Source organism: Clavelina lepadiformis, chromosome 4 (genome assembly GCF_947623445.1).
Source record: "Clavelina lepadiformis chromosome 4, kaClaLepa1.1, whole genome shotgun sequence".
In the NCBI taxonomy this organism is placed as follows: Eukaryota; Metazoa; Chordata; class Ascidiacea; order Aplousobranchia; family Clavelinidae; genus Clavelina; species Clavelina lepadiformis.
In genome coordinates, this window is record NC_135243.1 from 7,359,475 (window position 1) to 7,381,316 (window position 21,842).

At 37.3% G+C, this 21,842-nt stretch overlaps 3 protein-coding genes across 6 annotated transcripts; 1 reads left to right on the top strand and 2 right to left on the bottom strand.

The window, feature by feature from the left end:
• Positions 1-339: 339 nt before the first annotated feature.
• LOC143452527 (E3 ubiquitin-protein ligase Midline-1-like) lies at positions 340-8,548 on the top strand. Its single transcript, XM_076953532.1, has 12 exons — positions 340-719; positions 1,409-1,537; positions 2,050-2,148; positions 4,392-4,549; positions 5,008-5,129; positions 5,293-5,334; positions 5,498-5,639; positions 6,345-6,478; positions 6,546-6,720; positions 6,818-6,956; positions 7,109-7,205; positions 7,892-8,548. The coding sequence occupies exons 1-12, from the start codon at positions 423-425 to the stop codon at positions 8,050-8,052; spliced, it is 1,695 nt and encodes a 564-aa protein (XP_076809647.1). The 5' UTR covers positions 340-422; the 3' UTR covers positions 8,053-8,548.
• A 13-nt stretch (positions 8,549-8,561) lies between these two features.
• Positions 8,562-11,125, bottom strand: LOC143452528 (uncharacterized). Of its 3 annotated transcripts, none has more exons than XM_076953536.1 (4): positions 10,394-11,125; positions 9,974-10,155; positions 9,642-9,762; positions 8,562-9,248 (listed from the first exon to the last, which is right to left on the bottom strand). In XM_076953536.1, the coding sequence occupies exons 1-4, from the start codon at positions 11,052-11,054 to the stop codon at positions 8,566-8,568; spliced, it is 1,647 nt and encodes a 548-aa protein (XP_076809651.1). In that variant the 5' UTR covers positions 11,055-11,125; the 3' UTR covers positions 8,562-8,565. The 3 variants fall into 3 exon arrangements, with proteins under 3 accessions (XP_076809651.1, XP_076809650.1, XP_076809648.1); XM_076953535.1 differs by having other exon boundaries at positions 8,562-9,245; positions 9,974-10,170; XM_076953533.1 differs by having other exon boundaries at positions 9,974-10,170.
• A 2,161-nt stretch (positions 11,126-13,286) lies between these two features.
• LOC143453347 (uncharacterized) lies at positions 13,287-20,612 on the bottom strand. 2 transcript variants are annotated; one of them, XM_076954642.1, is made up of 10 exons: positions 20,508-20,612; positions 16,867-17,370; positions 16,373-16,550; positions 15,842-16,118; positions 15,414-15,547; positions 15,114-15,264; positions 14,757-14,948; positions 14,389-14,612; positions 14,048-14,224; positions 13,287-13,827 (listed from the first exon to the last, which is right to left on the bottom strand). In XM_076954642.1, exons 2-10 carry the CDS (start codon positions 17,232-17,234, stop codon positions 13,669-13,671), a joined length of 1,860 nt encoding a protein of 619 aa, XP_076810757.1. In that variant the 5' UTR covers positions 17,235-17,370; positions 20,508-20,612; the 3' UTR covers positions 13,287-13,668. The 2 variants fall into 2 exon arrangements, with proteins under 2 accessions (XP_076810757.1, XP_076810756.1); XM_076954641.1 differs by lacking the exon at positions 20,508-20,612 and adding an exon at positions 18,467-19,040.
• Between the last annotated feature and the right edge of the window lie 1,230 nt (positions 20,613-21,842).

The window sequence follows — 21,842 nt, forward strand, 5'->3', positions numbered from 1 at the left end:
CAAATGTAATGTCACCTACGTTCACTATTTAAACCTCAGTCTCACTACGAAATTCTTAGTTTTTTCAAAAGCGTTCGATAATAAGTTGGAAGCTGAAGCGCGTTTCTCCGCGACTCGAGGGAATATAGCGGAATTTTCCCCATTCATGCGTCACATCATTATCGTACGGCTTAATAATCCCGGTAAAGCAAGGTCGCTTATGAAATGCCAGGATGTTTTTCAATGTGTTGTGTTATTTCTTTAAGCAGAAAGCTATAAGAGGATAAAGACACTGAATTAATGCTGCCAGCAGTTCTAGAAAAAGTTTATTTTTGCACGGGTTTTGGATAGAAAGCAAAGCTTAAACCTTTGTGTTTTTAGGTACTTTTTCTGAAAGCAAACATCAAATGTAACAAAACCTTAGTTAAGTGCAAACGCCTGACATGTCTGCCTTGCAAAATCAGGGAGCTAGTCCAGGTAGAACAAAATCTCTCCATGTTCCGCAGCCGCTCGTGTTGCCTTCCTCAAATCCCTACTTTCAAAAGCTTCCTCCCTTATCTCCCCGTTCCATGAAGGGCTTTGATACGGAGTACAACCTCTCGCCGGATTTCAGACGTACAGAGTTTCCAACAAACGCATCCACGGCGTCCACAGGGTCGTCCACATCATCATCCGAATATCTTTCGGAGTTTCAACGGAAAACTTCCCAAGACAGCAACATATCAAACACCGAGGATATTGTAAGGTTTTTCGTTTCCATTTGTAAATTCTAATCGTTTTCACCGTTAAAAACGTCAAAGTATCGGCATATAGAAAAGAATATAGTCTGCAGATAGCTATATTTTTAATTCGAGATATGTTTGATAACGAAATATATCCATACTGTTTTACAATTAGCTTATTATAAATAAAACATGTTCATTTCATTGTTGTACACCGTCAGTCCTGTTTCTATATTTAGCATTGTCAACTTGGCACAGCGCTTGCTTTCTGCAATTTTAATTTATTTCTGCTCAGTGAAAACCGCTTTTCGGCGGCTTAATGACGTACGTATAGCTGATGCAATCGATTTCCAAACGTCAAATACTGTAGATCATGCTGCGCCCACTTTGCAGCAAAGCAATTTGCTCGTTGCAGAATAAATGACGCGAATTTTGCCAATAAATTAGCTAAAATTTTCACCGGCCGTGAATATAGAATATCATGTAACGTTTAAATTCCTCTGCTGTTATGTTAGCGTTGGGAGTCTATAATCTTTCTGCGTTTTAGAAAATTGAAACAGGTAAATCTAGAAAATGCTTTAATGCCATTCACCATTCCTTCATTGGCTTTGATGGCCTAGTACACTCAACATGTCATGGTTTTTTCACCCGACACTATGAAGAATAGTTTGGTGATTTTATTAACATTTGTTCCATTCTCGACGCAGAACTTCTTTCTACAAGTGGTGGGAGTGTTTCGTGATTACGTCACTGACCAAATTCAAGCTCTGGAAAATCAATTTTTGGAAAACCAAAAACAACTGGAAATCCTTCAAAAAGAGCGAGCAAAAGCCGAAGTAAGCTCTTTACTTTTCGTAGAAATTTTGATGACAGTCTCCATCAATAGTGTTGTTGATCAGCAGCTTTGTCTGCTAATATCATTTATTAAGTTATGTGGGATTTAGTTACAGTACCTTTTACTCTTAAGACTTACATCGAAAAACTGATCGAAGCTTGTTTTCACCGTAATATTTTAATGTCATTAATTCTGTTAAGAGTCGTAGGTACAGGTCATGCGATCACGCGTGAAATATTTTAATGTATTGTAATTTAGTATTAGTATATATCAGTATTTTAAACAAGTATTGAGACGTCCATTATCTATCAATCAAGTACAAAAAAACAACGAGCTTGATATTCACATCAACGGTTTAGTGTGAGGGAGCATAGAACAACACACAGCATGGAATAACTATTTTATTTGATTCATGAATCTAGTAAACAACAATTTATGTCAAAAAAAACATTTCGAAAGCGTTTCAAGACTTTGATCTGTACACATTTAACTAGTTAAATATAATTTCCACAGGAGGAAGCACAACGTCAAGAAGTTAAATTGTCTCGCGACATTACCCAGTTGGTGTCGCTCTTGAACCAAAAACAACCGCAGTTGAAAGAGAAATTAAAGGTGAATATATCACATAAGTCATCTTTTTTATTGTTGGAAAGTATTTATCTATCATGACCGAGCTTTTGTCGCGATCTAAATTTAGTCACCAAATCACAAAGCCGGGAACCACTCACGTTTATTCAGTGTCTCTGCCTTTTTTGACGTAGATCAAGTCAAATAATTGTTTTGGGTTTGAAAAATATATGGCAGCCTCCTTCGAAATTCTCTTTGAAAGTAATTTAATATATTTGGCATCAATCAGCCGCCCGCCCGATATATGGAATAAATGCGTTGTATCAAATGACCGACAACAAAGACTTTACATTTCCCTTTATGGGGATATATAGTCTGGGTATTTTTTCCTTTATCTCAACGTAACCTTTCAAGCGTCATAAACGTCACGTAAATAATAGTATAATCGCTTAACGTTTGGGCTTTTAGTGCTTTTTGACGTCATACCCGTAAAACGTAATCTGTTTGAGACTTCCTTCGAATTTATAGCCAGTTTTAATAGATCGCAATAAGGTGCACAAACATTAGCGCAAATGCATTGCTTTGTTGTCAATTAAAACAGGGCTTCTCAAACTTTTTTGTTCTGCGACCCCATTTTGAAAAAGATATTTCTATGCGACCCCATTATGGGGACATTCACGTTAATGACATTAAAACGGGGTTAGTTCTTTTGTCTATTAAGACTAGGGTTAATTAGGATATCAATAATTTATTAATATAATATATATTAATATATATTATATATTAATATATCTATTCCATCTTCATAACTACAAGTAAATCCATTATTGCAAAAATGAGTCATTATATTTTCTTTTTCTTTCTGACTTATCTATTGTTTTCTTTGTGCTTCCATTGTTACCACATGAATCTACGAAGCCTAACCACTGATCCATACTAAATTAATCTTGTAACTGCTTTAAACTTTAGCCTAGGTTCCTTCAGAAACTAGTTACTAGGCTACTCTGAAATCGTAATGCGAGCGGTAAGGTTACTTTTGGTCAGCACGTTACAGCAATGATAGCGTAACAATGCATCAATTGTTACGATTGGTTATATTTTATCGTTCGACATTTCACACCAACGGTTGCGGTCAATCCGTCAAAAACACATTTCTTGGAAATGGATAGCCTATTAACATGACAATAAAAATATTTAATAGCCCTTTTCCATGTGCACAGGCCGGGCTGGTTGTAAAGTCATCAAGGACCGCTTACATAACGGCCCTAAAATGCAGTCATTTCCATGTGATTTTTTGAAAAACTTGGCCACTTCAGATTGACATCATGGCAAGACTACAACCTACCGGCACTAGACTAAAATTACGACCCCAAAATTTCATTACGCGACCCCATTTGGGGTCGCGACCCATAGTTTGAGAAGCCCTGAATTAAAACACCAAGAATATGGCAATGCCATTGAACTGTGCTTATTTTACCGGCTTTACAATCGGAATCACACGTTTTATTTTAAAGTGAGGGGCAAGTCCAAAAATAAGTCGCGTTTATATGAAAGAACACTATTAGCTGAACATTCTGGTAAATATTTTTACAAAACTAGTCCGTGGTTAGGTAGTTATCGTCAAAAGAAAATCGCAAAAGATCTCAGTTTTTTGGCCTTCATTGTGACATGGCACAAGGCTCTTGTTATGTCATCTATTAGACAAGTTGCTTGACAACATGCTGCTGCTGTTGCTTTCCTTGCGCAGTATACTGCATATAGTTGTACTGCAGTACAGTCAACTGAAGTCAAAAGCATAGGTCATAGGATTTTCGCGGATATGTCCAATAAAGGGTTATGAGAAGAAATTCTCAATGTGAAGCATTGTAAATGAATAAATTACAATCGTTTTAAACATACGAAATTCGGTAGCCCAATTATTTGCATCCGTGAAATTATGGTATCCTTTGGACTGTGTAAGCTACCCGGAAAATCGGTATTACTGGCTGCTGTGGTTGGGCTATAGGCTAAAAATAGACTTTGCAACACCTTTGACATCACAAGAGCCTTGACCAACGTCACATTTAAGGCCAATTTTGTAACTTTCTTTTGCTTATAATTACTTAAGCAAGAATTATTTTTCAAAACTATTTTACCAGAATATTCAGTGAGTAGTGTTCTTTCATACAAGATCAACTTGTTTTTGGACTTGCCCTCAGTTTAAGGCAGTTCGTTTTCTGCCCAAATCGATAGTTTTCAGTAAAAGCGAAGCGTTTTTATCAGCCGTTCGATTTTTCTACTTTCGTCAGAAACACAATGGTGACGTCATAAACGCGATCCGAAATCAGGTGGAGCAATGCAAGAGGAACATGAAGTTGATCTCTGGGATCTTGAGCTTTGCGAAGCGCATCCGCAACGAATCCGGAGAGTCGTTGAAGGAAAACGCAGTGAAAGAATTGAAGCAGAGGTACATGCTGCATAGGTGCCGACATGATGACTTTGGAGGTTCTGGCAAATCTCTCATAAATATTGGATGTCTTATCTTAACTGTGATTGCTTTTTTCACCGATTCGATCCGATATCCCTTAGGATCCTGGTTGAGATTAAATCGAAAGTCCGATATACGTTGTTGTCTATGTTTTTGGAAACTTAGATATCGGCCTACAGTAATATGAATACCGTTTTTTTAAATTGCGTGTTTAATTTAATAAAGTAGATTTGTATTTGATTATAGATTGTCTGTGATTGATTTTGTGGTAGAAATCCAATTTCGAGTGGAAATTGATTTTTTGCCATAAATTTAAAATTTATCGGAAAAACTTAAGGAAGATTTTTTACTGAAACAAGAGTTCTCTTCATACACGAAGGGAACTCAGGGCACAAAAAAAATTGCTTTTCATGTTTCATATTAAAAGTCTATTTCAGATTAACAGTGGCGAGTGATCTGCCAACGCCAACTCTACCCGTCAAGTCACCGCATCCAAGTTGTATCGATTCTGAAGCTCTTACTGAGTTGATGGACAGAATTTCTCTGATAAGACCAGACGGTGAGCATTCGTCTATTATATCATGTTTATAAAAACGCTTTTCGCCATTTATATATCTCACAGTGACAATGGTAGAATAATGTTTTACTACTGACAGGATTTGAAAGTATTACTTTTTTTTGTCTAAATTAAAGTTAAATTAACTGATTTTAACTGATTTTAGATATCAAACAAGTTGATCAAAACGGTTTTCCAACAAAGTCAGGTATGTGCAGTTTTTTATTCATATGTTTTCCATGTAATGCTCTATGTCAAAATAACACATTCTTAAAAACTATTTTAATAAGAACCGCTGATGAAGTTGCTAGTTCTCGTAAATATCAGTTAGAGCTTCGAAAATAATTTTTCGTCTGTTTATTTGCTTTTAGTTGCCGTACCTGTAATTATTGCGGCGCACTCTAGCGACGACACAACTTCATCGAGTATTATGGTTAGGTGGCAGTGTGAAGCGAAGAACGATGCCACGTTTCAAGTGAACTGGCACTTCTCTTCGAAGCGCGAAGATATTGAGTTAATAAATAATTAATTTGTTTCGTAAATTTTATGTTTACAGTTTATGTTAGTTTGTTGTCTTTGTCTTGAAACGTTTAGGGAACTTCACAATTTAGTGTTTACAGTTTGTAGCCTACAAGTTGTAGTTTTCATTCATTTCTACATATTGTTGCTGTTTTAGGTGATTTTGATGAATTAAGTTCAATACTTCAGTTGAAATACTGTTTTTAATTATCGGGGAAGTTAGTATTAATAATATCGCAAATCGATTGCCCAATAATATTGGTTGCATATCTAACCTATATTATTGTAACATATTGACTTAACTCAGGGGCGGGCAACTTCTTCGGTCGGCGGGCCTGATATGAGAAAATGAAGTACTTGGCGGGCCGGATTCCTGAATAGATTGGAACGCAGCTTTGTCTTATTAATGTTCATGGTCGAAAATGTTTGCTCATAAATGTATGTAGACCCGAACAGAACAAGTAGATTCATGGCCATCTTTCTCAGGTTGGCAAACTTGGACTTATTCAGTGACGCAATACAGGGATTGCGGCAGAATGTGGCCGCAGGCCACATTATCATGTAAGACCGGAAACTGTCTGCGGGCCGCTCAAAATCCCGTCGCGGGCCGGATCCGGCCCGCGGGCCGTATGTTGCCCACCCCTGACTTAACTGTTAACTATTGGAACTTTCATCCGACTGTTTGCATTTACGTAACAGAGGACAGTGTGATTGCACAATCAAGGTATACGTCATAGAAGATCTTCCGGCGAATTGTGACATTACAGTGAGGGTGAGACTTGCAGTGAATAACGGTCAATGGAGTGACCCGGCGTTCTTCCGCACCCGTCCACGTGGGTACTTTCAAACGACAGATTGATACTGGCGTTGTTTTTAAATGCCTGACATTTTTCTCTTCAGTACCAGCAAAGTTTTGCTTCGACGCGAGCACAGCCCATTTAAAGTTGAAACTCTCGCCGGATTGCAGGTCAGTCTGTTACCGCGGAGACGACCAGCAAAACTCGAGCCCAAAGTCGCCAGCTCGTTTCACCTTCGCGTTGAACATTCTTGGAAACATTTCTTTCTTTTCGGGAAGGTGAGTCGCAGCAGCCCGAAACGCACCACAGTATCCATAACATTTACGAGTTTGATCCATAAATGTGCACGTAGAACAACTCTTCTTGGTCTTTCAGACATTATTGGGAAATCCAGGTTAACCGCGACGGGTGGGCAGTCGGGGTCGCATACCGGGAGGTTGCTCGTAATAGCTGGCTCGGAAGCAACGACGCATCGTGGATCTTACATTACAACGCGGCCAAGTTCGAATACAAGGTTTGAAGATGATTTCGCCATTCGCCGCGGTTTATTAATTACCCTTAACCATAATGCACTAAAAACCCGACTATAATAATATATAATTTACAGGACATGAATAAACACTTCAGTAATTATTGCAAAGCTAATTGCGAACTATTACGTCACAGGCACGTCACGCGGGTGAATCTCATGACATAAACCCTAAGCTGGAAAGTCCGAAACATTACCTTAAAAAAGTTGGCATTTGTATCGATTACGAAGCAGGTATTATATAACTGTAGCTGCTGCAAGGGGTTCAATGGTGCATTTTTGCACATTGCTATATTTCTTGATAGCTTTATTTTTGCGCGATTTTTTACATATCTCTGTTTTTGAGAAGGAACATAAAAGCTGGAACTTAATAAGGGTGTTCAGTGCATTCTGCATTGGCATATACTACGGCTAGGCCGTGGAATATTTCTCGGTGGTGTGATAATGTTTAATGCGATGCCGTTGACTGCCTACCACGAAACATGCCCTGTGGCCTTCTGGGTCATTCTACAGACTATAAGGCTGCTTGCTCATTCGGTTGTGAGCAGAATAAAGAAGCACGATAGCAAACAGGCCACGTTATATCAGATATTATACACTCATGAAATTTAACTTGCGTCGAATACTATTCGATTGAGATTTGTTTTTGTATAAATATAGTTTTCATAGATAGTAAAACATCCTACACTGTCTTCACAAACTTTTCTAAAAATGGGAGAACATGTTGGTGTTAGAGCATTTAAAGTTTGCCATAGAGATAAAACAGCTTTTTAGGTCCAAAAATAGCTTGTCCACTTTAAAGCGCACTAAATTTACAGAACAGTTTTGTTATGAGGACACTTTTTTATCAAGTTAATGTTTCGTGTTTCTGGCATGATGATTTTCAAATTTCCTTGACCTTATGCCTCGTGTTTCTGTAGGGTCAATAAAGTTCGTGGACCCACTGCAATCTTCTATACTGCACACCTACACCGTTGAAACCTTCCGTGAACCTATCTGCGCGGCAGTTAACCCTTTCTACCATTGTAACGTTGTTACCCTAACCACAGGGCTCGAAATACCCCAGTTTATTTCGCAGTAGCGACTTTCCCAGTAACTCTTTTGACCCGGTATCAACCCGTTGTCCCCAGGTTGGTCAAAGACAGACTTACTTACGTTCTTATGTTCCGAACTGTGTTATAAATGATTTCTTTGCATGATAAAATTGATGTAATTGCGATTTTTCTGTCTCCAAATTATACTTCAACTGTAACAGTATTGTACGTTAAACAGTGTTGATTTTGTGATGGTAGTATTTGTATGCAAAAATTGTTTTTTCACTATTACGACTATATAACGTCACAATTAATCGTATTTTTCTTGGTTGTACTCTTTGTTAGCTTGATGACGTCTGTTTTCTTAAAATTTCCGAAATTGTTTGCAAATTGTGTAGAAGAGCTGTGTAAAAATTAGTGCGATCTATATATGCCCTACTCGCCTGGTGATGACTATGTTATTCTGCTAACTTGAAACTAATCGCTTGATTTTACGCACGTGAGCGCTTTCTATCGCTAAACATAAACGATTGTTGCTTGGTTGATGCGTAATTTTATTTTCACTTCACATACAATGACAGCGACCGGTGCACAGAGTGCGCGTGGACTGCCTCTTCACTTCCCCAACATTGTTCTTGTTGGTTCACTCTGTACGAGTAATTTCCCTCTTCTGAGAACACCTCGTCATCTTGACAGGGATCTGACGTCACATCCGGACAGAGGTAGGAATCACCCGAAGCAAACGCTTGTTGAGCATGCGCACTATTGATGAATGACGAAACTGGGGGAAGGGAGGCTTCACATCCCGCAACAGAGTCTTGTGCGTCACTTAAGCTTTGTGTTGTCATCGTTATGTCACAAGTGTTAGGACAATATGAAACGTGCGGGAAATACTCGTTGCAACTGACAGAGCGTTCGCACCGGGTACGCCCGGGGTCAACAAAATCGGTCTCATTCGATACCGGGACCACGTGTTTGCTCAAGCTTTCTGCGAGCCCTTGTATGAGGGCGCTACGCTTCTGGACGTTGTTGACCGGGAACATAGGTTTCCAAATAGGAGCACGGACAATCTTGGTCTTCCTCGGACGTTTTCGAGTGGAGCGTAGACCTGAATGATCCGAAGATGACCTATATTTCTCCTCCAGGTTTTCGGGGGGAATGTCGTAATCGTCTTCCCAACTCCAGGATAAGGAATGACCCACTACGATGTCATTATCTTGACTAAGTTCACTGTCGGTCCCTGCTAAATAGAATGTGTTTTAGCTCTCATTAATTTTTAAACTTACAGTATCTCGTACGTTGCTTGATGTTTACAAAAAGATTTACCTAACTTTATATGCGTTTGAAGCTTAAACCTATAGCCCTTTATACAAGCATGTCAATTCATTTTGATTAAAGGCGAATGACAAAGCACAACAGAACGTAAAAACTCCATACTACAACCAGAGTTTGGGGAAACTATTAGTTTTGTTTGAAAGGTTGTATACGCTAGATTTCAAATCTTTTTTGCTTATATTAAACATTTCAAGACGTGCTTAAAAAAATTTAAATGAAAAATAGTTATAAAAATCCATAACCGGCCAAAATGAAACCACTATCATTACAAGAATATTGGTTCAGAAGTAGGAATAATTACCGTCGTTTTTGCAATAAATTACAACTTTCTGCTTTGGTGTTTGATTATCGTTTTCGCTTTCGGTTCTCAGTAAACTTGCCATAAAACCAATGTAGTCAATCGCTGCTCGTAATGTGTCCACCTGGCAAAAAATTAATGATGATTAGAGTTAAACTTCATCATAACCGCGCTCGAACTACCAGTCAATCAAAATGGCGATAGACATAACTTGTGCTATATGTTTTATACAGACTGATTGAGACGATTCTCACACTTTGGCGATTAAGCACATAGCACGCCATTTTGCCCGCTGGAACTTAGACTTTTCTAGAAAATCAAAACCAGTATCCAACCTTAGATAGTTTTTTTTCGTATGGAATACTCGGAAGATGCTGCCTCAGTTTTTCAAATCCGTCGTTGATGACTTGCATCCGACGACGCTCTCTTTGGTTTGCCGCCCGTCTCTGTCGGTGGTTATGCACTTGCCTGGGAGCAAACTCTCTTGATCGTGAAGACTTATTTCGTTTTGTCGAAGCTGAAAAATTTAGATCTATATATCTTTCATTTTCAGCTAAGAGTATTTGTATGGTAATGAATTATTTTATTGTTGTTTTTTTGTGGCTGTTTTTATTATATCTATTTGTTTTGTAAACCTCTATTTTCTAACTTGATAAAAAAAATGACTACGTTTTCAGAGTTTCAAGTAACGTCCGTTAAAATTTCGAGCAATATACAAACATTTATTTTAAAACTAATTATCTGAGATAATTTACCTGGAACGTCATCATTTTCCACAAATATGTCATCATCTATGACATGGTCAGAAAGGTTATAACAAGAAAACTCGTCATCAAGCCTTAAAAAATCATCGCAGTCAATTGTAAACTCGTCTTGGCAGGAGGAACTTAGAGATGTTTCCGTCATCTGCTGAGGCGATGGAGGTGCAAACTCATGATGAAGTTCGTAACCGTAGTGGACAGTATCATCGTAATGGTTGCGTAGCAACATGGTGACGTCTTCCGGCAGGACAGACATACTATGATGCCCGTCGGAGTGGTTATCAAAGGCCCCGCTGTAAATAATAGATCTCTCAAGTATGTCTTTTTCAGTTTTTGCAAATTCCTCCTCTTCTTCCCTCGCTCCACCTTTGCTGGCTTTCGAATGTGCTTCTTCATTGAAAGTGTTTTCCCGCTGAAATATCCTGTCGCACGGCATCTCATCTACTAAACCGGGTTGGTTGGTGAGATGCCAGATCGGTGGAAGGATTGAGCTCATGGCAAACTGATGAATTTCATCCGCGTTTGAAGAAAAATGCAACGGATGCAAATGCTCCGGGCAATGAAATCTCCCCTGCATCAGTGGACTACTTGTCGGCAGTGCACTACCATCATACCAAGCCCTTACTTGCGTGGAATTTGTGGTCAAGTTTTCCATTTGTTTTCCAGTTCACTTTTTCAAAAAATTTTAAAAACCTATTCGTGAGCCGTTTCTTGAATAGATTTGGACCGTAATTTAAAAAATTAAAAATATAACTTAGATAAATACCACAAGTAAATTTTGAAAAATTAATGAACCTGACGCCCACGTATTAGGGCTGCAAACTTTTCCCTACACGCTACATGAGAAGAAGACTCGAACTCGCAAGCAATTCAAATGAAAGAGGCAAGAACTCCACTCAGACCTTCTCTTTTATATGACTGCTTTTGCTGTTTATTTATTAACAACTGTGAGAAATACTGCATGTGCTTTCATGGACGTACCATCCGCGTGGCATATAGACTATGACGTCATTTCGGCGCCCGTCTTCTGTTTGTCACTTTGGAATACTAAGACGTTGGTACAACGAGGTCGTATGTTTGTCGATACTCGTTAATGTGACGATAAAGTGGCAGTAATTACAGGTGCATATACTTAAGGATAACGTAAGTAAACCTATTTAAGGACAAGACACGCTTAGAGTTGATATTCTTCTCCGTCATCTTTTGTTAATTGACCTGTGCTTCCTGATGGACTATTTTTAGTTGGGAAAGATACGAAAATTGGTATGGGCCAATAAATTACTAAAGTGAGTATAAGGTTCAGTAGTTGCTAAACTACGTTCCTAAAATATGTCGTACATATACTTTATGATATGTTCTTTAAACAAACATAATTATACATATCTATAAACATAGAATATATCGTACTAAACACACAGAGTAATGAAAACTTCAACCGCATGTTTTAACCGCACCGCATGCAGGAAGTACATAGTAAAATAATTTGCAATAACCATGCAAGCTCCATACAGCACGCTTAATTGCTCCGAGTAGCAAATCAGCCCTAAAATTATAATCTAACTTAAAAAGTTGCGATTGCTTTGGTTTTCTGGCAACTCTTGACCTTTCGGTCCATGACGCCTGGAAAGCGAAAAATTTCCGAAAGTTTACAAACAGCGGCCTTTTGTTCTCTACATGCCGTCGTGATTTCGTGCATTTTAGCGTGTTTGATTTAGGCTGAGATTTCTGTGGTTATCAGTGGGGATTAGTCGCACGATAACCTTGTCGGAAAGTTTGAAAAGTTTTTATCAGCCACGCGAACGACTCGCGCCGTGGTATGTTCTGTGGGTTTTGAGAATAAATCTGTTTGTCCAGTTATCCATTGAAGAGCCCAGTTTGGTTTTATCTTAGGCGGCACGTGCTGGCAGTCACTTGAGTTGGAAAAAAGTTTTCCTTAATCCTATAAACGGAAATATAGTGATACCGGAACGCTTAAGTAACTCTTACAGAAACACTTAAGCAAGTTTGATGTGATTCATCCATATTTGCTATACGACGCGACTGAGATCATTTTCTCAAAGACAAGCACTTTAGCATGCAAGCGAATGGCTCTTTTGGGTTGTTTCTAGATTCCTTGTAGACAATGGAAAACATCTGCTACGTTTTTCTGAATTTAAAAATACACAGTCATACTTTTTCATAGTATTAAGAACAATTTGTATGCCGTATCGTATTTGTGTCCTTTCTCCCAAACTTTCTTTTGGCAATAAACAGTTTGGGAGGAAGCTTGCAATATAAATAACGAAAATTAAATAAAAAACCTTCCAATCTTAAAGTTAAAGCTAAATGGTATATTCAATTGCAGAAGATTGTTCAATTTTATATTCTATGCAAATAATTTCCGTAATTTTTCATTTTACTTTGGAGAGATTTGTGTAGACAACTCAATAGGACCTACTGCTCGTTAAAAGTGGATCAAAAACAATTATAGTAGATTACAATCCTTCATAAAATATGTCATCTCAAAAAGTTTTTTCCTGAGTTCGGATAAATCCGAAAATTGAAAAATGTTTTGCCATCGATATTATCAACAACTTTTGATTAGAAGGCGCCCGGAGGAACAGTATTTGGTTGCTTATAGGCTATCTTTATATAAGTCAGGATGATGTTTCTTGGCGTGTTACCGTTTACCAGCTGGTAGACGACTTGGAGCATTCCAAATGCAGTAGATATAAGGCACTAATAGACAGTGCTACCACTCTATAACCTGCTTCTGTGTTTACCTCTGAAAGTTATGGCGCCCGCTAAGCATACAGTAGTCTACTTGCGCGCTGTCTTATCAGAGCTTCTTTAACTTTGGTAAACTCATAATGGCCTATTGGCATTATCCTCTTCACAAAAGCAAACATTTATTAGCAAGTACAAAGTAGCGTTGTTACACCAGTCGCTATCTGAAGACACGATGTACTTACAGTGACAATCCGAAGTTAATTATAAACAAAGTTAACTTAAAATAAATTCATACAAACCGACGTTTTTGTTTCAGGAAAAGTATTATTAGCCGTTATACTGATACGGTTCGTAAAAACTTCGCTAAAAATGTAAGTCTTAGAATGGCAAAGTCTACAGTTTTAGCACATATTTTATTGACAAAATAGTTACCGAAAAAAAAATATTTTGTCAGTATTATATGAAGCAATAAAATTCGAAATGCAGTCACACCACTAACAAGCACTTAAAATAATACATAATGACGTCATGAAATCTCTTGGCAAATACGGCAAAAATGGTTACACGGCGGCAGTCTGGAGTCGACCGATTCTAACAGCCCTAACAGAATTACCAAATCGGTTTTCTTTCTCCAATTGTCGGTGGATGTCAATTTCAGCGCAAACCTGCTCCAGCGATTCCTTGAGCCGAATGTTTTCAGCCATTAACTTTTTTATTCTCTGTAATGTGTAGGGAATTTTACACAAGTAACTTAATGTGGCCGTATTTTTTCGTAATAATCGACAAATGAATCATTATTATATGATATAGCTTAACGTAGTTACATAACATGTTTTCTTGTTAGGTTTCCAAAAAAAACACAAATAAAAGGAAAAATCACCACATCGTTAGGTAAGAGAAAAATCTCACCCTTGCTTATCACAAACTGAGACTCCTTACCTTCAGAAGCTGATCGTTGGTGTCGCTTATTTGATGTGCTTTGGTTTCCAATCTCATTTCCATAATTTTCATCTCCTTTTCCGCTTTGTTGATAAACCCTTGACTTGAGTTTAGTTCTCGCGTTTTTTCTTTGAGATCCTTCTTTAGTGACGCAATCTTCCGATGAAGATTTTGAATCTGCACAAGTCACCAGGTAGTAATAATGAAGTATAGCAAATGAAGTGTCGACCCCTACTGAGTTGAGGTATGATGGCGTGGAATTACGGTAAGGCAAAGCTATGTGGCATAAAATTTATTGAATTACCTTTCAACTAATTGTTTTGTAAAAGCTAAAAACTCACCTGATCGAGTAAAACGGTGACGAGTTCTTCACTCTGGTGATTGGAAATTCTGTCAAGTGTGGACTTGAGCAGATTGACTCTTCTCTCAAATTTTGCCTCATCCGGGTCAACTTGGGGGGCAAATGAAAGGTCAAACTTTCGAGTGGAGGGAGTAGGCACAACATCAGGTCTGGATACGTAAGGTAACTCGGTGTGGGGTGTGCGCGGTTTTTGCGCGGATAGTTCTATGAATAAAAAAATTGCTTTTATTATACAAAAACCGCGTGAAGGGTTAGTAATTGATGACATTAAAAGTTAACCGCAAGTAATTATATACCAGTTGATTGAAAATTTACTGCAATCAAAGCATGTTTTTAGCGAAGTCTTACCTCTAGTTTTAAGACCGGTTCCACTTGTTAGATTTTTGAGCCTTTGTCCAAGCGGAGGGAGAAGGGAAAGGGTCGGAGCTGTTCTAGCGTTTCTGCTTTGGATTCGATTGTCGTCTTCGGAGGTTTGCGTTCCTACCGGTATCTTCTCCAGCAAGTAGCTCATACTTTGCGTGTATCGAAGACCATCCGATCCTAGAACGTATGAACGAGAAATCATAGAAGCTATTTTGCAAATTACCGGTCTTCCGGTATGGAAAGTTTTAACTGAAAAAATTTGCTTTTCGGCATTATGGCATAATGACACTTTTACCCTAGCTTTGGTAATGTGGCATGAAAAACAGAGTTAATGTAATTTACCGGTCACTTGGATTCCTTTTAAGCCAAGCGACATCAATATATCGTGGTTCTTTCTTGCGTAGAGTACTATCTTTTTGCTTATAGAACATGGCATTTGAAACAGCGTTACATATCCTCTTGAATCTGCCGCCACTTTGGCAATGTATACTAGCTGGAACAAGAATTTCAAACAAGCGACTGATTTGCTGATTAACTAATCGTTAAAAATTCTAACGTGAATTTACCATTTCTTGTATACTACAATTACTATGATAGTTAGTTACAGTAACTTGTAACTGATGATCGCTTTCAAATTTTTACCTGTGTTCTGTGCAAGTTTAACAACGAGGACAATTCAGCTTTCATACAAGACAGTTTGGCGCGGGTAAAGCTATATACATCACCGTAGTGTAGAAAACACAGCGTTGTGTAAATCCCGCTCGATTCTTCGGAGCCTAAAATTAAATTAAGTAATTAATTCAATAATCTGTAATCAAAGTAACAATTAATACTCGGTAATAAACAAATTAAAACTAACTAAACAATTTTATTCTACTGTAAGTAGTTAGCAAAGTCAGATGTGTTCTTAATTGAACGTAAAAATCCAAAAGTTTTTAAAAATGTAAACTTAAGATTAGGGAACATTTTGGCGAACAAAGATCCAAAAGGAATAAGATATCAACAAATCAGTTCTATTCGAGCAAAGGTAGAAGCCATATTTGCAGTGAAATATTAGAAGTTCAACTCACCTTGTAGGAGATTGTGCAAGGAACTAATGATGGTTGTCACCTCACGCTCCGATGATGCCGGGAGCGATGAGTAGCCGACGGTGCTCTTGTACTTCTCGATGTCCGGCGTAAATCTCTCCAACATCCCGATCTCGTTGAGGAGATGTTCAAGAAGATCAAGATCGACTCTGTTTATCTTCCAGAGCACTGAGAGCTCTTCAATGATTTTCTCAAATGTATTGAGTTGCTCGAGCAACGGGCGGGCGACGTGACCACCCATTCCAACCACCACTTTCGCCTGAATCCAGCAAAAAAAAATTTGTGGAATTGATTGCAAGTGAAATGATTAAAGCTCGATTTTAGTACAAGTTGCTCAGTCTCATAAGACCCGTTTAGGATGGTCCGAATATAAACGTAAACGTACGTCAATGTAAATAAAAGGTAAGACCAATTGAATTCAATTCAATTGAATACAACAAGTAAACATAAATTTTATCCTTTGATTTTACAAGATCAAGAAATCTCCATGCAAAGCACCTAGTCCTGGCTTACTTTGAGCATTTCCTTAAATTCTAACATTCGCGTTCCAACTCCAATAGCGTCAATGAGCTGCTGCAGAGCTTTCATGCCAGCTTGCACATCCAATGGTTTTCTCTCTTCAGATTTCGCTGTTCCTGGTGTGGTGGTAGATATTAGGGAGCCACGTATTGCTGGAGCGGCCGCGCGAAACCTAGCCAATATTTTGTATCTGATGTTAGTTATGTTTTATTGTACTGGTTCAGTCCGTTCTAAAGTTAGGGTATAGTTTATGAATAAAATAGCCTGCAAACTATTTGACAATCACCAAGCCATAAGACGGAATCTAAAAATAAACATACAAATTTACTTATATATTTTCTTCTGAGTTAGTGCCATAGCTTTGTTATTGTAAATCGCTACCACATTGATTCTATTTCAATGGCTCCTGTTAAATGAAGCTTTTTCGATTTTCGAAAGTCTATGTATGACCCAAACAACTGCGAACAAGCGTTAGATTTTGTTCTTACTTGTACGGTTTCAAAGGGCTATCCGGATGTCCTCTAAGCGGAGTATTTATGGTGATTGCTGGAGTTGTTCTGTTTCTTCTTCCTTCATCCATCTTTTTGTTTGATTCCTTTATCGTCACTTTCGAGCGGGATGGAGGTGTGTCTTTTGTTCTAAGGATCGGTTTTCGGGCTTTGTCGGCGCTTTTAGGATGAGCATCCTCTTCCGTATGGTTTCTATCCGCATTTCCTGAGCTTGGCTCCGTGTTCTTTTGTTCCTTCTCCGCTTTTTTTACATGCCTAGATCTTCTTGATTTCTTCTTGGATCGCTTAGCATCTTCTTCCTCACCCCTTTTCACATCTGGTGAATCTTCCTCAACCTTATCCGGCATTACCGCGCTGTTACCACGAGATATAGACCGAGAAAGTTTTTCGTCAGTCCTGTTCTGTTTGATCGAGTAAGGGTTCTTTTTCTTTTTTCCGTTTTTTGTTGGAACCTCCCCCACGATTCTCGGACCTAGGTCAATCCTGCAAAAAACGTATCCCAGTGCAAAACTCCTGCTTTTATAAATTCTGTCTTGATTAATAAAAACCACTTCTTTTAAGTATACTGATTTGTTTAAAAAAAGACGTCATCCATCTTGTGAGTTTGTGAATATGATTTACAAAATGAATAATACTTTTACAGTATACATTAGAGTATTAGACGCATTAGCGATAAACCAACTTAAAATGTGTTGAGAGACTTCCAAGGATGTGCGTAACAACAGTTTCAAAGCGCTGTCAATTTATGCTTATATCTACAATGTGTCAATTGCCTTACTTATCAAGCACTGTACGTACATTGGCGCATCAATCGTTGTGAAAAGGATCACCACCGCATCTGACTGAAACGCTATAGTAACAACAGATCAAGTTACATCTGACAGCTCCCATTGTGTTTTTGTCAGAACTTATTGCTACATCTGACGCACGAAGAAGAAATCAAACACAAGCAATTGTGTTGAAAAACCATGATGGCTGATCTAAATCTCAACTGTTTGTATTGACACCTTAGGTGGTTTTCGGGATTTCTTTGAGTTGTCAAAAATCATTGTTTTGCGTGGTTTCCTTCTGTAACAAAGTATTGCGCTGGAACCAATGCCACGGTTAAACCTTGACATCGGTTGTGTAATACATTCATTTAAAGCCTTAATGCCCAATGCAAACTTTTTTTGAATCTTGTTTGTACTACTCCTGGGACTGACGTAATTTGAATTAAAGAAGCGAATTTTCTCTATAAGCACATGGTTATTTGAAAATAAGGTTTCGGATTTTTTAATCATAGAGCACATTTTGTTATTTATACCCGCGCAAAAAGTATACATACACAAATTTCCAAGATGTATAGCATTGGTCGCAAAACAATATGTTTTCGTGCTATAAAGGAAACTTTTAATGCAGTTGTAAATGAATTAAATAGGTTCTAAATTGTGTTTAAACAATTTTTTATCATGTAATGGCTGAGGCAACTTTGAATCATAGCAACCAAAGCTGTTTCTTGGGACGTAGATTGAAAATTATATATCAAAGTCTTTGTAAGGAACAGGGCCAGAATATAACGTTTTGACATAGAGTAACTCACCGTAATTCCAACTTAGTTGTCGCACTTGCCATGCTTGAAGAGGTTGGTACGTTAATCTAACGAAGCTATTTCTTATAAAAACATCATTTATCCACTATTTAGAAACTCTTTTGTCTGACAAAATTCGGGTTTACTCTAATTAAGAAGAAGACTATATTTACATAAGAGCAACTGGCAAGTCTATTTTAACTTATCCTCACTAAGTTTTTGTTGCAAAACTTTCCCTAACAGCCTGGTAACACGCAAGGGAAGTTAAGAAACCTAGTTCAAAACTAAAACTTCGTACACTTGATACTAGTCTAGAACCTTCAGATATTCTGAGATGCCTGAAATGAGTTTGCAAAAACTGAAGTAAGCTTCGTTGTGCAAGCAAAAATATATGCTGTTGGCATCGAAGAAACCCTTGTAAGGTATTTTGTGGTCACGAAGATGATTTATTTTCTTTACAACAAAACCATAAAACGAAACATTAGTCTTCTTCAATTGTGATGTCACAATACGCCACAATACGAAATATGATTGTTGCGTAATTGTTCTCGTGTTCTCCAGACATCGGTTTTCGAACAATGGGATTAACTGAGAGCTATTGTTGTTTTATAAACTGTAATATAATTAAAAGGACCTGAACACATGAATTGCTTGATTAAGAGTTTTTAAATTCTAAAGTGACTATGGCTTAGTACAGAAGAACTTGACTATACAGGCATAGGCTATGAGTACTGCAATTCACTTACACCACATCAGCACGATTTATTTGCCTCGACAAAAATTCTACATGTGTCACATACATTTACGGGAACTTAAGCCAAAAAGAACTGTTATTAATTGAACTGAACAAAGGACTTTTCAATAATACTTTGACGTTAGAACTTAACCCTTACCCTTATTGCCAAACATGTATCGCTGTTTGTGATGGCGGTGACGAACATTATGACGTAATAAAGTGAAATCAACACAAGTGCAGTTACAATTTGAATAACATATGGAACAGCCGCATTCAGAAAAAATAACAACGAAATTAGAGATTGCCGTCATTTTCCAATCTTGTCGTAGAAATTTATACGTCACATTTAAACCAGTTCCACAAACTAGCGATAGTGCTCGTAACAAACAGTAGTTCTCAACTTTGGGTGGGCCCATCACAAAAGCGACCGAAGACGTTAGCTTTCTAAAAAGTCTCCAAGGTTCTTATGAAGAGTTTGTAGTAAAAAATGTAATACGAAGAAATTTCTCAATTTTTGCAGGTTTTTGCGCTCCCGCTTTATTTGAATGCTTATCGGCTTGTACAATGCACCACCGCTATCAGTATTCATTACAACTGAAAGTTTGCCATATATTGACATAATTCGTCTGCAACGTTCGCACTAGTCGACATTATTTCCAACTCGCCTGTGCCCATATAGATAAATTAAACTGATATTTATCTATACAATAAGCACACGCCAAGTTAAGTATACAACTTTCAACGAAATTGGTCTAATCATATAATGAAGTAATTTCAAAAGGTGGATTTTTTCATATTAGGTGTTTATGAGATATTCAGTGTATAGATAGACTATATTTTTGTGAAAATATATACTTCTTCTATTAAGCTTGTATTATAAAACTTTGTTTGCTTTAAGTAATGTTGTGATGGGAGTGGGCAAAAGTTTTCATATATGAAAGTTAATAGCATTACTTAAGGTATCCATATAATCTATAGGTAGGTTTTCAACAACTATGTAAGGGCAGTGATGCTTGAGATGCATGTTATAAAGTGGGAAATTAAAGTTGTCGAAACAATTTCAAACCAAGGTAAATCGTTAAATGCATTCCATTTGACGAAGTATATGGAGCATTTTATAACTACAATAAGCGTCACAAGCACAATCCTGTTATTCTTTTATACAACAAACTATAATTTAAATCTCTTAAGTCAAGGCTTTTAAATTTTTGAAATAATTGATATTCACTGAGGCAATATATATTATACATTGTAATAAAATTATTAAAATTGTGCCTTGATGTTTCTTCGTAAGAGTGATAAATGTCAGAAACTTACTTTTAATCATCTTCGTCAAGACAACAATAGTTTTTCTGAAGCAGTACTTTCTATTTCTTGAAACAAATTGTCCGTTAAAAGAAACTTATGAAAGTTATCGAGAACTAAAAAGAAAAGGTTGTTTGAGCAAAACATTCTCTACACAAATCTATAATGTATAGCATACAACTTCAGCTTTTCGTTTTTCATTGCAGTATTTTTCAATTCTCCGAAACAAACGTAAAAACTGAAATCTTGCAATAATAATATCAATCTCAACTTTGATGTGGCTGAAAAAAATAGCATCAACGTTTTGCCAAAACAATGTCTCAAATACAATAAAATCGCTTCGGCTCGTGCCTACTGACCTTAAAGGTTTACTCAAAATATAAGTCTGTTGTATGTACAGACACGGCAATATAGGACGATAAAAGTAACCCAAGAAGAGGAAAAAGCGATTTTGTAATGGCAATATTTTGTGTTATCCGATTGCGACTATGAAGTGATGTGTAATCTTATACTTTCCCCGCCCAAAATCTTTTAAAATCGGGTGAATAGAGTTATTTAAAAATGTCTTAAATCTCCTCAGAGTTGGTTTTAATTACATGGATGGTTTGGTGTAAAACAACATTTTAATGTAAGCGTTTTTACTAGTGTTGCTTGTTTACTTTAAATGACAGCAATTATAACTCTGTGGTACAAATACATTCAAAAATAATTGTTTTATGAATGCATTTAAAAAAAGACAAATATTTAATTCATTATGAACAAAGACAACCTAACAAGGAAAACTGTCCACCATTACAACGCATAATCTAATAGCTGTTCATCATTACAACACATAATAGTTAAACACAAGGACTTAAACAAAACATGTACAAATTGTACATAGCCATTAGAATAACAGCAAACTTCTAAAATCAAAGTCAGACTTTAATATAAGTAGTGTTTGTAAGAATGTCAGATATTATCTTCAAAAAAAACAATAAATAAAGATGTAAACTAGCAGTATAATTAAAGCGAGGAATCCTTTATATTACAACACATAATATCCTACAGAACAGCGCTTTGCACCAAACTATACAGAAAGTGTGTTGATATAGAGGCATCATGATGAAATCAAGATGTTCCATTATTGTAAGATTTTGTATAACAGACAAGTTATTTCCCTTTTCTTCAACGAAATTTATTTAGTTTACTTGTGATTATCGTCGAAAAACTCAGTTCTTTATAGGTAAGTGCTTAAGGCAAGCAGCATAGTCAGCAGAATGGGATTTTTCCTTTAGCGCCACTACTAGGCTTACTTGTAGACTAAACATATAGCACTTGGCGGCGTCAGATAATTGATAGCAATGC